The sequence below is a fragment of the Bidens hawaiensis genome, unplaced genomic scaffold (genome assembly GCF_021521415.1).
Source record: "Bidens hawaiensis isolate Kalapana, Puna unplaced genomic scaffold, B.hawaiensis_p1.1 tig00000566_1, whole genome shotgun sequence".
NCBI classification, from domain to species: Eukaryota; Viridiplantae; Streptophyta; class Magnoliopsida; order Asterales; family Asteraceae; genus Bidens; species Bidens hawaiensis.
In genome coordinates this window covers 3,713,363-3,728,532 of record NW_027491035.1, presented here as the reverse complement: position 1 = coordinate 3,728,532, position 15,170 = coordinate 3,713,363, and the positions used below count along the sequence as shown (strand labels likewise).

General features: G+C 37.6%; 1 protein-coding gene and 1 pseudogene across 1 annotated transcript; both read right to left on the bottom strand.

Annotated features, from left to right (window-relative positions):
* Window positions 1-4,862: 4,862 nt before the first annotated feature.
* Window positions 4,863-10,646, bottom strand: LOC143636228 (uncharacterized; annotated as a pseudogene).
* Window positions 10,647-13,843: 3,197 nt separating this feature from the next.
* Window positions 13,844-14,881, bottom strand: LOC143636218 (uncharacterized). Its single transcript, XM_077103871.1, has one exon. It carries the CDS (start codon window positions 14,879-14,881, stop codon window positions 13,844-13,846), a length of 1,038 nt encoding a protein of 345 aa, XP_076959986.1.
* Between the last annotated feature and the right edge of the window lie 289 nt (window positions 14,882-15,170).

Sequence of the window (15,170 nt, the reverse complement as noted above, 5' to 3'; positions counted from 1 at the left end):
ATTAATTTGAGAACACACCCCCCCCCCAGTCATACTAAAGCCTCAATATAAAACAATTAAATCTAAGACCCAAATAACTATGATGAACCCTTATTGTACAATATTTAATTTGTAAAATTTTATCTATAGATCATTAAGTGCGCACATACTTTATTCTAGACAAAATAAACATTCGAGGAAATTACATTAGTAAATAATGCACACTTGACGTACTAGTACAAAAGATCTTTACTAAAACCCATCCTAGTCACTAGTTCTTGGAAAGTTTTGGGTGGTAGACATTTAGTCATTGGATCCGCAAGCATATCGTTTGTGCTAATGTGATCGATACAAAGATTATTTTCCTTTACTCGCTCACGTACGAACAAATACTTTGTATCAAGGTACAAAATAGCTCCACTTGAACTGTTACTGTTTGAGAAACTCACAACAGCTGAATTGTCACAGTACATCTTCAACGGCCGTGATATGGAGTTAACAACTTTGAGTCCAATAATGAGGTTTCTTAGCAACATCCCATGGCAAGTTGCATTGTACACTGCAACGTATTCTGCCATCATTGTGGAGGTTGTTGTCAGCTGCTGCTTATGACTCCTCCATGAAATTGGTCCAACTGCTAGCATAAAAATGTACCCCGAAGTTGATTTCTTGTCATCTTTGCATTTTGCAAAGTCAGAATCAGAATAGCCCGCTACTTCCAAGTTATCAGTTCTTCTATATGTCAACTTATAGTCTTTTGTTCCTTGAAGATAACGCAATACTTTCTTTGCTACTTTCCAATGATCTAAGCCAGGATTATATTGATATCGGCCTAGCATTCCCTCTCAACCTCTGTTTTTGAACATTGAAAAGAACCAAAAACATCTCCTTGAACTACTGGAGCTATTGATGGAGAGCAATGTTGCATGTTGTATCGTGTGAGAACACGATCGATATAAGCCTTTTGAGAAAGTCCTAATATCCCATTGGCTCAATCTCGGTGTATTTCAATGCCTATTACGTAAGAAGCTTCTCCGAGATCTTTCATGTCAAAATTATGTGAAAGTAATCGCTTTGACTCATGCAACAAAATTAGACTATTACTTGCCAAAAGGATATCATCCACATAAAGGACAAGTATAGAAAAGTTGATCTCACTCATTTTGAGATAGGTGCATTGATCCACTTGGTTTTTTATGAAACCTTGTTTTTTCATCACCTCATAAATTTTAAGAACCATTGACGTGATGCTTGTTTTAACCCATATATGGATTTATTTAACTTACATACTAAGTGTTTTTTACCTTCAGGTTTAAAGCCTTCATGTTTAAAGCCTTCAGTTTGAGTCATGAACACATCCTCATGTAAATCTCCATTCCGGAAAGCGGTTTTAACATTCATCTGATGTAGCTCTAAGTCAAAATGAGCTACTAATGCCATAACAATCCTTAAGGAATCCTTCCATGATACTGGTGAGAAGGTTTCTTGATAATCAATTCCCTCATTTTGAGTATAGCCTTTAGCAACCAATCTTGCTTTATAGCGGACATTTCCATTTGGGTCTAATTTGGTTTTGTAAAGCCATTACAACCTACGGGTTTTACACCATTGGGCAATTCAACAAATTCCCAAACGTCATTCTGTTTCATGGAATCAAGCTCATCAATCATAGCTTTATTCCATTCAGAAGAATGATCGCTGCTAATAGCTTCTTTATAGGAGGATGGATCTTTACATTTTCCAATATCCATATCAGATTCATTAAGGTAGGTTACATAATAGTCAAAATTAGTCGGCCGTTGATGTGGTGTGAGATATATATATATTTTTATTAAATATTTTTCACACTTTGTCGGGTTTTAAAAATGGTTTTCACCTAGACTTAAACACACACACAAAAGGCAAGTGTACCCGTCGTGTGGTAATATAGTAACGGCGAGAACCGGGTATCAATCCATGGACACGTAAATTTTAATATCAAACCTTTGCAAATATAATAACCGTGAGAAATGAGCTTAGCTGATTTGTTTTTAAGATTAATTTTTAGAAAAACTCGTAACAATAAATTAAAACAAGTAACACGATAATGGAGATAAACAAGAATTAAGAAGCTATCACCTTAACTTAGAATCCACTTGACTCCTAATGATGGTAAAGTTAAATATATGATAAATCCACTATTTTGTTTTAAAAAGAATAGTTTCTAGTTATAGATAACCATCCAAATGATTTTTTGGAAAACTTAGTATGAATTATACAAACTAATCACCTCAAATCATACTATAATGTAAGTGAACCTTTATGTTGAAATTTAAGGATATAGATTATCATTCAATTACGAAACTCAAATCTAACAACCGGTCGGAAAGATTACATGAACAACACATAATCCACCTGTGGTTGATTAAATTAGACTAAGTTCAAGTATTCCTATGATTTATGAATTTTCAACCCAAGTGTAATATTAAAATAGTTGTGTTAACAAATTATTTATAATATTACTTAACAAGAATATCAATTCGTAACAAATGTTCAATCTTTTCAAATCTAAACATGAGGATATGTGTTTAACCAATTTTCATGTAGCATACAATAATTATTTTAACTATTTCTAGATTAAAAGTTATAAAGTTGTATGAACAACATTTATAAATAAATGACAAAATCAAGAGTCTTTCAACATAACAAGATGTACCATTTATAATTCTTGTATGTTACTTTCAATTGTTTAAACACAATATTTCATCAAAAGATAACCAAGAACTAGTCATTATTTTAACATAAAATTATCATATATTAATTCCAACCATCAAAAGTTGTCAAGTTTCATCGTGAAATAAAGAGTTTTAGCCCATGATAATTATAAAAGATACACAAAAATAGAAGAATATAGCATTCATGTTTAATATGAAGATAATCTAACCAAGCTAGATAATTATGATGATGCTAAGACTTCTTCTTGATGTTGTATAAAGGTTCAAGAGCTTATCTTCTATTAATTCTGTGGATATTTGAAGTGAAAATGTAAGTGTTTTTCTCCAAAATTGTGCACACCAAATGAGCAACATGCATGGTCTTTATATAGGCTCACTTGTGCACAAGGCATGACCCATGCTTAGTAGGGCATGGCCCATGTTGGTCCCCATGTAGTACACCACGTGCTCCCTGGTTGTTCTCTTTGGCATATTGCTAGGAACGGGGCATGTTTGGGTGAGGCCTGGCCTGTGCTGGTCCCTCAAGCATTAAATGCGCATGCTACTGATTTGTACTTTCTTGGCAGCTTGATTGGCATGGGGCATGCCTGGGTGAGGCATGAACCTGTGTGTCTTCAAAAAGGGGGAATGCCAACAGTGTACTTTATTTTATCATCTTCTGAGGAGGTGTGGGGCATTTCTGCCTGAGGCACAACCTCATGCTTAGCTGAAGTGTCTTCAGATGGAAATGGGGCATGCCTGGCTGAGGCTTGGCCCATGCTTAGCTGACAGATTCTCATTTTTCTTGATTTTTTTTTTGTTTTTCTTCATGTTTGGTTTTCTAAGCTCATTTTTCCTACAAAAACAAATAGAGGCTTATTAGAACCGATTCCCAATAATATTATCATGAAAATAACATGAATCGAGTATAAAATGATGCAATAAAGATGTACAAATAAATATAAATCAAACATCCCCACACTTAAACCTTGCTTGTCCTCAAGCAAACTTAAATATAAAAATTCTCCAAATTGTAAAAGATTACGAGACCGTAGCTATAACACCCCCAAAAGGTTAAGGTGGTCTCGAAGAAAGACACACAGACAACCCAACCATCGGAGATCGTATGAAAATATGTAGTGACATAGGAAAACATGGCTTGTATTTATGAGTTTCTTTTTATGCAAAATTACACGTTCTCACAATGTTCACTCACACTTGTCTTTATATTTGATCATACATGTAATGTTGTATGTATATGAACACTCTTGTCAAAATGCAACTTGTGAAAAATAAGCTTGTCGAGGGATCTAATCTCCACCAACTAATGTGAAATGTTGGATAAACGGAGAGGTAATATAAGTTGGTTTTTTGGTTTTCTGTTGTGAAGGTGTGGGTATGATTGGTGACTTAGAGTTATTTTATTTTGAAAGATGTGTATGTACAATCTTGAATCGAGAGCTTTTTGTTTATCTTCAATGTCTTGAGTTCACAATTTTTTTCTCTCTTTGTCACCTATTTTGTGGTGATTTACTTGAAACCATTTTTTCTTTTTTTTTTATATAAAATTTGTTGACCAAAATATGAAGATTAATTCTTGACTAGCATTGGTCATCCTTGAGACTTGACTTGAACTGGAAATAAAAATGGAAGTTGGCTAAATTTGAAAGGGTTGTTATGTGGGAAGTTTTGAAGTGAAGTGGAGGATGTGGTTATATATGGTGTTTGAGGGAAGGGTTAAGTTTGGCTATATATTACCTCCATTTTTATGCAACATTTCATTATGATCTCGAAAAGCATTCCCAAGACAAGTTCTAAATCACACGAAACAAATGACCCACTCAATCCGCCAAAACGTAAGTGATGATATATTGTAGTAAGGCTTGAAGCTTTGCTCAAGGAAACGGAGGGATTGGGTTTACACGCCACATTTTGCATAAAGTTTGTCTCGAAAAAATACAAACCATATTTTCGGTTTTCACATTAAGTTAAAGTTGATTCGGTGGTTGGTTTGAACGAGCGCTTTTCGAAATACAACCTTAACCTTTGGTTTTGTCAAAAATTTATTAAAAGGCTTAACGATCTTTTATTTATTTATTTATTATTAATATTCTTATTTTTTTTTTATATTTGACACAAAAAATAAAATTTGGAGAGATTTTTCAAAAATATTTTATTGGACAGAACAAAGTTTAAGTAAACCCCTCCCCACACTTGAATCTCACATTGCCCTCAATGTGAAAAGATATATAAAAATGCAATACAAAATGTAGGGAAAAGATGAAAAGTAACTCCCCTATATGCCGGCGGCCAAGGGTTGTGCCCGGAATCCACACTTCTCTTCCGGCTAGATGTTTCAATGAAAGAAGCAACAACCATCCAAATAAACAACATAAAAAATCATAAAAATAAGATAATATAATGTCTAGACTGGGCACGAAACAACTAGTACCCCAAATATGCTGAAAATTGTCTAGACATTTCCCGAGAAAGAATTTTTTTTTTTTTTTTTTAAGCAAAAACTATGTGCAAGTGCCAATTTTTTGGTTAAGGGTCCTGGCTAGACCCGAGACTTTCTTTCAAGGGTTCTTGGAATGGAGGAGCATTACCTCCGAGACGGTTCCAGTTTGTCCTTCAACGTAGAGTTTTAAACGATGACCATTGACTTTAAATAACTGGCCATCTCAATTTTCGATTTCCATGGTCCGTAATCAAAAACCTTCTTTACCAAGTATGGGCCAGACCAACGAGATTTAAGTTTTCCGGGAAATAAACGCAACCTAGAGTTGTAAAGCAAAACACGATCACCCGTTTTGAAATCTTTGTGTTCTTTCAAACGCTTATCGTGTAACAACTTAGTGCGTTCCTTGTAGATTGTGGAATTCGCATAAGCTTGATTTCTTAATTCTTCCAGCTCATGAATTTGCATGAACCGAGTCTCGCTTGCATCGACCAAGTCAAGATTAACGGCTTTTAACGCCCAGTATGCTCGGTGCTCCAATTTCACAGGAAGATGACAAGCTTTTCCATAAATCAACCTAAACGGTGTGGTACCGATAGGAGTTTTATGAGCGGTTCGTAAAGCCCATAATGCGTCATCTAACTTTTCAGACCAATTCTTACGATATTGCCCAACTGTTTTCTCAAGAATTCGCTTAATGCCCCGGTTAGTGACTTCAACTTGCCCACTGGTTTGTGGGTGGTAAGATGTTGAAAATCGGTGGTGGACACCATAGCGAGACAATGCCTTTTCCATCTGGGCATTGCAGAAATGTGTTCCTCGGTCACTAATGAGTGCTTTTGGGACACCAAAGCGTGAGAACAAATTTTTTAGGAATTTAACAACTTCCCTAGCATCGTTGGTGGGTAAAGCCTGAGCTTCTACCCATTTTGAAACATAATCGACAACAACTTGGATATACCGATTTCCAAATGAAGTCGGGAATGGTCCCATAAAGTCAATCCCCCAAACATCGAACACTTCACAAACTTGTATGGCCTTTTGAGGCATTTCATCTCGTGCAGAAATGTTGCTTGCCCGTTGGCATGCATCACAATATTTTACAAGGTCATGAGCATCTCGAAAGATGGTGGGCCATTAAAAACCAGCATTAAAAACCTTCTCTGTGGTGGATGTGAGCCCATGATGTCCTCCCGTGGGTCCTTCATGACAATGTTGGAGGATTTTGGTTGCTTCATCTCTGAACACACATCGGCGAACGATTTGATCGGCTCCAATTCTGAACAAGTGTGGATCCTCCCAAAAATAATGTTTGACATCGGAAAAGAATTTTCTTCTTTGTTGATGTGTCAACCCTTTAATCATGACCCCACTTGCGAGATAGTTGGCAATGTCAGCAAACCATGGACATTCCTCTTCGTTTGTTTGGACATACATAAGAAGTTCGTGGGGGAAATTGTCATTTATATGGGACCACACTAATTCTTGTGAAGCTGGGCATTCCCAACGGGAGAGGTGGTCGGCCGCTACATTCTCGGCGCCTTTCTTATCTTTAATTTCAATATCGAATTCTTGAAAAAGCAGAATCCATCGGATTAATCGAGGTTTAGCATCTTGTTTGCTAAAAAGATATTTAATGGCAGCATGGTCTGTGTAGACAATGGTTTTGGAAAGGATAAGATAAGAACGAAACTTATCAAATGCAAATACTACCGCCAAAAGCTCCTTCTCGGTGGTGGTGTAGTTTTCTTGAGCATCATTGAGAGTTTTGCTGGCGTAGTAAATAGGATGAAAGTGCTTATCTTTCCTTTGTCCCAACACCGCCCCAACTGCAAAATCACTTGCATCACACATGAGTTCAAACGGGAATGTCCAGTCCCGATCTACCATGATTGGGGCATCAACAAGCTTATCCTTTAAAAATTGGAATGCTTTTAGAAATTCCTCGGAGAACACGAAGGGAGCATCTTTTTCTAGAAGTGTGTCATTGGCCGAGCTATTTTTGAAAAGTCTTTTATGAAGCGGCGATAAAAACCAGTATGGCCAAGAAACTTCGAATGGATTTGACAGATGTGGGCGGCGGGAGCTTTGAAATGGTCTTGATTTTTGCTTTATCGACCTCAAGTCCTGCCTGGGATATCTTGTGTCCCAAGACAATACCCTCTTTGACCATGAAGTGACATTTTTCCCAGTTCAAAACAAGATTGGCTTCTTCACATCTTGTTAACATTTATCTCAAATTTTCAAGACAATGATCAAAAGAATTTCCAAAAACAGAGAAATCATCCATAAATACCTCCATAGAGTCATCGATCATGTGATGAAAAATAGCCACCATACAACGTTGAAAAGTGGCTGGGGCATTACACAGTCCAAAGGGCATTCGCCGGTAGGCAAATGTGCCATAAAGGCATGTGAATGTTGTTTTCTCATGATCTTCAGGGGAGATAGGAATTTGGAAGTATCCAGAAAAACCATCAAGAAAACAATAATACATCTTCCCTGATAGACACTCAAGCATCTGATCAATGAAAGGAAGGGGGAAGTGATCTTTTCTTGTGGCGTCGTTCAGTTTGCGATAATCAATGCAAACTCTCCAGCCTGTGACGGTTCTCATAGGAATTAATTCATTCTTATCATTTGTTACAACCGTCATACACCCTTTTTTGGTACCACCTGTACTGGGCTTACCCAAGGGGAATCGGAGATTGGGTATATCAATCCAGCATCGAGCAACTTAATGACTTCTTTCTTTACAACGTCTTGCATGTTTGGATTGAGACGTCTTTGATGCTGCATGACTGGTTTGAAGTCCTCTTCCATCAGGATTTTGTGAGTACAAAATGATGGACTGATTCCTTTGATGTTCATGATTTTCCAAGCAATTGCTTTCTTGTGGAGTTTGAGAACTTCAAGCAATCTTTTCTTTTCCTCATTTGATAAACAGGAAGAGATGATAACGGGTAATTGAGATTCACCATCGAGAAAGGCGTACTCGAGATGGGAGGGAAGTTCCATAAGTTCAAGAACTGGCAGGTCTTCAACTGAAGGTTTCGCCTTTGGTTCCAATTTGCGGTCAACGGTCTCATACGCATCTTGGTGTTCACTTGTCTCCTGATCCTCAGTGGATTGCTCCTCATGGAGGATGGCGTATGCCTTTTTCTCGATCAGATGAGTGTTGCATGCTTCCTTTTCAATGGTTTCACGAAGGTGACAACTCACTATAGACTCACACACGTCAATATAATAAACTGAATCATCAGTGTGTTGCGGGTGTTTCATGGATCTGCCTATATCGAATGTTACCTCCTCATCTTTAACCCTTAGTGTGAGTTTGCCTGTGCAAACATCAATGAGAGCCCTAGCAGTGGCTAGAAATGGTCTTCCTAAGATGAGGGGTACAGATTTGTCCTCGTCCATATCGAGGATTACAAAGTCTACCGGAAAAACAAATTTATCAATTTTGACTAACATGTTTTCAACTATGCCTCTAGGATACTTCACTGATCGATCGGCTAGCTGGATGCTCATGCGGGTTGGTTTTGGTTCTCCTAGTCCTAATTTAGAAAAAACCGCATAAGGCATCAAGTTAATGCTAGCCCCGAGACCAGCCAGGGCATTGCTGACAAATAAATCTCCTATCAAGCAAGGGATGGTAAAACTCCCTGGATCGGTCTTCTTTGTCGGTAGCTTGTTTTGAAGGACAGCAGAGCATTCTTCATTCAGAGTTACATGTGACAACTCTTCCAACTTTCTCTTGTTTGTCAACACATCTTTCAGGAACTTTGCATATTTTGGCATTTGTGAGATGGCCTCGATGAAAGGAAGATTGATGTGCAACTGTTTGAAGAGCTCAAGGAATTTTCCATACTGGGCCTCCATCTTTTCTTTCTTAAGACAGTTTGGGTAAGGAATAGGTGGGACATATGGTTTTACTGGTTCTCTGACTTGTGCGGTACTTGCTGGAACTTGCCGATCATGCACCTTGTCAGGAATCTCAGTCTCATCATCAACTGGCTGTGATGGGGATACCACATCTTGAGTGGTCTTGCGACTTCTTAATTTTATGGCATTTTCCTGAGCATTTGGGTTTGTTACCGTGTTGCTTGGAAGACCACCGGGTTGTCTTTCAGAAAGCAACTGGGCTAGTTGACCCGCTTGATTTTCGATGTTTTGTAAAGATGCCTTTTGATTCCTTAACTCCGCCTCATTCTGCTGGAACCTTTCTTCAGTCAATTTGTTTGAAGTTTCAGTACTGGCTAAGAGTCGTGTTAAAAAAATCTCCACAGTATCCCCAGTGCTTGGGTTTTGACTGGTGCTTGGCCCTTGGCTGTGGTATTGAGGTTTTGGTTGGGATGGATGAGTTGGTTAAAAGGACGTTTGTCAAACCCAGGTGGTGTTTGATTGTTTGCTCCATCCTTCCAACTGAAATTATGATGATTCCTCCAACCAGGGTTATATGTGTTTAAGAAGGTGTTATTTTGTCGGCTCACGTAATCAACATCTTCAACCATCATTCTATGCTGGCAATATTTCGTTTTGTGTTCACCCCCATAAGTGTCACACTTGGTCTTGGCTTTCACTAACTCTGTTTGTAGTTGCTCAAACTTCTTTAAGAGTGCTTCGAGTTGTGCAGTGATAAGAGTGTTGGAGTCAACATGGTGCATACCGTTGTGTGATGGGGTTGATCGTGGTGGGTTGTACGCAAAGCTTTTCTTGGTTGCTTTCTCTAGAACCTCGAATGCTTCGTTGGGAGATTTGGTTCCGAGATCTCCACCGGCTATTTGATCAATTGCCTGCTTGTTTTGGCTGGATTGGGCATCGAAGAATGTTTGAACTTGGAGCCATTTGTTCAACCCATGGTGTGGGCATCTTCTTAGCAAGCCCTTGTATCTCTCCCAGGCTGCGTGCAGCGACTCGTCTTCGTCGGTTCTGAATCCGGTGATGCTGGCTCGGTACTTTGCGGTTTTGTCTGGTGGAAAGTATTTCAGGAGGAACCGCTCTACCATCTGGTCCCAATTGGTAATGGTGCCAGATGGGAGTGACTCTAGCCAATCCAAGGCATGGATTCGAAGGGAGAAGGGAAAAAGCTTGAGCTTGATTTGGTCCTCAGAGCAACTTTCGATTTTGATAGTACCGCATATTCGTAAGAATCGAGAGATATGAGACAAGGGATCTTCATCGAGAAGCCCATGGAATTGAACAAAATTTTCCACCATATGAATGATGCTGGATTTGATTTCAAAGTTTACAGTGATTTCCGATGGTGCTACGCCACTTCCATAACCTTCGAGGGTCGGCTTGCCGTATTGGTTCATGTTAGGTTCGTTTTCTGGGTTATTGGGTGCCGCCATGTTTTGTTCTGTTATGGTTTCTTCGGTTGTTTCGTCCGCAAACGCCCCGTTTTCTATTGTCTCAGCTACTACACGTGAACGGTTGCGTAACCTTTGGTGAAGGTGACATTCGGGTTCCGAAAGTGGTGAAACAAGCTCAGGTGCGGGCGTGGTGGACATTCATTACTTAAGAAAATAAATAAAGAAACTAGAAAGGTAAAAGTGAACTATAAGTAAAGCGGAAATAAATAATTATTTTTTTTTAAATAATTAGACTAAAACTAAATAAACTAATTACTTTTCTTTAGACTAAAACTAGATAAACTAAAATGAACAAAATTTAATTTATTTTTTTTTAAATTATAAACAATGGTGAAAATAAAAACTTAGATTACTATTAAAATTTTACGGTGTCCCCGGCAACGGCGCCAAAAACTTGATGTGGTGTGAGATATATATATTTTTATTAAAGATTTTTCACACTTTGTCGGGTTTTAAAAATGGTTTTCACCTAGACTTAACCACACACACAAAAAGCAAGTGTACCCGTCGTGTGGTAATATAGTAACGGCGAGAACCGGGTATCAACCCATGGACACGTAAATTTTAATATCAAACCTTTGCAAATATAATAACCGTGAGAAATGAGCTTAGCTGATTTGTTTTTAAGATTAATTTTTAGAAAAACTCGTAACAATAAATTAAAACAAGTAACACGATAATGGAGATAAACAAGAATTAAGAAGCTATCACCTTAACTTAGAATCCACTTGACTCCTAATGATGGTAAAGTTAAATATATGATAAATCCACTATTTTGTTTTAAAAAGAATAGTTTCTAGTTATAGATAACCATCCAAATGATTTTTTGGAAAACTTAGTATGAATTATACAAACTAATCACCTCAAATCATACTATAATGTAAGTGAACCTTTATGTTGAAATTTAAGGATATAGATTATCATTCAATTACGAAACTCAAATCTAACAACCGGTCGGAAAGATTACATGAACAACACATAATCCACCTGTGGTTGATTAAATTAGACTAAGTTCAAGTATTCCTTTGATTTATGAATTTTCAACCCAAGTGTAATATTAAAATAGTTGTGTTAACAAATTATTTATAATATTACTTAACAAGAATATCAATTCATAACAAATGTTCAATCTTTTCAAATCTAAACATGAGGATATGTGTTTAACCAATTTTCATGTAGCATACAATAATTATTTTAACTATTTCTAGATTAAAAGTTATAAAGTTGTATGAACAACATTTATAAATAAATGACAAAATCAAGAGTCTTTCAACATAACAAGATGTACCATTTATAATTCTTGTATGTTACTTTCAATTGTTTAAACACAATATTTTATCAAAAGATAACCAAGAACTAGTCATTATTTTAACATAAAATTATCATTTATTAATTCCAACCATCAAAAGTTGTCAAGTTTCAGCATGAGTTAAGGTGACATAAAGAGTTTTAGCCCATGATAATTATAAAAGATACACAAAAATAGAAGAATATAGCATTCATGTTTAATATTAAGATAATCTAACCAAGCTAGATAATTATGATGATGCTAAGACTTCTTCTTGATGTTGTATGAAGGTTCAAGAGCTTCTCTTATATTAATTCTATGGATATTTGAAGTGAAAATGTAAATGTTTTTCTCCAAAATTGTGCACACCAAATGAGCAACATGCATGGTCTTTATATAGGCTCACTTGTGCACAAGGCATGACCCATGTTTAGTAGGGCATGACCCATGATGGTCCCCATGTAGTACACCACGTGCTCCCTGGTTGTTCTCTTTGGCATATTGCTAGGAACGGGGCATATTTGGGTGAGGCATGGCCTGTGCTGGTCCCTCAAGCATTAAATGCGCATGCTACTGATTTGTACTTTCTTGGCAGCTTGATTGGCATGGGGCATGCCTGGGTGAGGCATGAACCTGTGTGTCTTCAAAAAGGGGGACAGCCAACAGTGTACTTTATTTTGTCATATTCTGAGGAGGCGTGGGGCATGTCTGCCTGAGGCACAGCCTCATGCTTAGCTGAAGTGTCTTCAGATGGAAATGGGGCATGCCTGGCTGAGGCTTGGCCCATGCTTAGCTGACAGATTCTCATTTTTCTTGATTTTTTCTTTGTTTTTCTTCATGTTTGGTTTTCTAAGCTCATTTTTCCTACAAAAACAAATAGAGGCTTATTATAACCAATTCCCAATAATATTATCATGAAAATAACATGAATAGAGTATAAAATGATGCAATAAAGATGTATAAATAATTATACATCAGTCGTTTAGACCGTGATGACCTCCTTAGCTGATTATCGGGTTCAACAGTTCAGTAGTTGTCTCAGGGACTTGCTCTTGTGTGTTTGATGTGTCTTCATTTACAAGAGGTGTAATAGGAGGTAAATTCGCAGAAGAGCCCATAACCTCCCCCCCCCCCCCCTCATGTTGCACTTCTTGGAAATCAAAGACTCGATTTATACTGCTCCCACTGACCTTAGATTTCTCTAGAAATTCAGCATTACGAGTTTCTACTATGCGAGTAACATGGGAAGGGCAATAGAATCTAAATCCCTTTGAATGTTCGGGATATCCAATAAAGAAACAACTGACTGTCCTCATGTCAGGTATCTTTTGATGAGGATTATAAAGCTTAGCTTCGGTAGGACAACCCCATACTTTCAAATAGTTTAAGCTTGGTTTCCTTCCTGTCCAAATTTCGTAAGGAGTTTTAGGGACAGACTTAGAAGGAACCCAATTCAACATATGAGATGCCGTCTTTAAAGCCTCAGTCATAAAAAATCAGGAAGATCTGAGTTTGCTAACATACTTCTAACCATATCCTCAAGGGTTCTATTTCTTCTCTCAGCAACACCGTTCTGCTAAGCAGAACCCGGCATGGTAAATTGATTCATGATCCCATTTTGTTTACAAAAGTCAAAGGACCGAGAGCTTTACCAATGTCAGTATGTCGGCCATAATACTCGCCTCCTCTATCTAACCTGACTACCTTTATCTTAAGGTTAAGTTGATTTTCAACCTCAGCCTTAAAGTTTTTAAACATGTTAAGTGCTTCAGTTTTCTCTTTGACTAAATACAAGTACATGTAACGAGAGTAATCATCTATGAAAGTTATGAAAGACATATGGCCAGTTATGCCAGGAGAGAAAGGGCCACAAATATCAGTGTGTATGAGTTCTAAGAGTCCTGAACTCCTAGTGGCACCTTTCTTATTCTTTTTCGTCTTTTTACTTTTAATACATTTAACACTCAGAGAAGTCAAGATTTGGTAGTACTTCATCCTTTACGAGTCTTAACATTCCATCTTGTGAAATGTGGCCTAAACGTTGATGTCACAACATGGATGATGTTTCTAAATCTCGTTTAATGTTTTCATTCACATTATATGATAACAATGATTTTGTAAATTGATCATCTAGTTCTAACTTATAGAGACTTCCTTCTAGAGAACCACAACCAATAACATGAGAGTTTAATGTAATAGTGACTTTGCCATTTCCATGCAAAACATTATAACCGTCATTATCTGACTTTGGTACTGATACTAAATTCCGAGTTAATCTCAGTACATACAAAGTATAAAAAAGTTTAATACAATGACCGGATTTCATTATAAATTGCATGGTACCAACAGCTTCAACATTTAATTTGTCACCATCTTCCACTCTAATTGTCCTTTGGTTTCTTTCCAGCCTCTGGATTGTAAGGAATCCTTGTATAGAGTTAGTAACATGAACCATAGAACCAGAATCAACCCACCATGTGTTAATGGGAACATTAATATTAAAGAAATCAAATATCATAAATAGATGGTTACCCTTCTTGACTAGCCACTCCTTGAATTTAGGGCAATCTCGCTGCTTGTGCCCCGTGTTACGGCATAATTTGCAGCTAAGTTTTCCGGATGTGGCTTTTGAGCTAAGGGATGCACTTGTACTGGCTTTATGGACTTTGGAGCTTTCCCCTTTGAAGTTCCCCTTCCTCTTTAATGGTTTGGTAGTGGTGACGTGAACAACATCTGGTTTTTCTACCTTCAAACGTTCTTCTTCTTGCACGCGCATTGCCATCAACTCACTCATTGACCATTTATCTCTCTGAGTGTTATAGTTAATTTTGAAAGAATCAAAGCATGCTAGAAGAGAGGTCATAATGAAGTGTACTAGAAAACCATCACTGATTTCCATGTCTAAGCTCTTGAGTTTATTAGCCATGTCATTCATCATCATTATGTGTTCACGCACACCATTTACCCCATTATACTTTAAAGTAAGCATCTTCAGAATTAAGGTGCTCGCGTGCGCTTCTGAAGATCCTTTGAACTGTTCCTCCACTGAGTCTAGATAAGTTTTAGCATTTTCAGAGTCAGGCATTGCTCCCCTGATAGCAACTGAGAAGGAATTATTGATTACCATCAAACACATTCGGTTAGATCTTTCCCACCTTTCATACTCTTGTTTCTGTTATGTTGTGCTTTTATCAGTGAGAGTAGCGGGAGCATCATGCCTCAATGCATAATCAAGATCCAACATGCCAAAAATAAGTCTAACTGAGTCCCTCCATGAGGCAAAGTTTTCCCCAGTCAGAACTTCAACTCCAAAATCTGGAGTAACAGTGGATGCTAGATTAATACAAGCAGAAGTGGCAGAGTTGAAGTGAGCT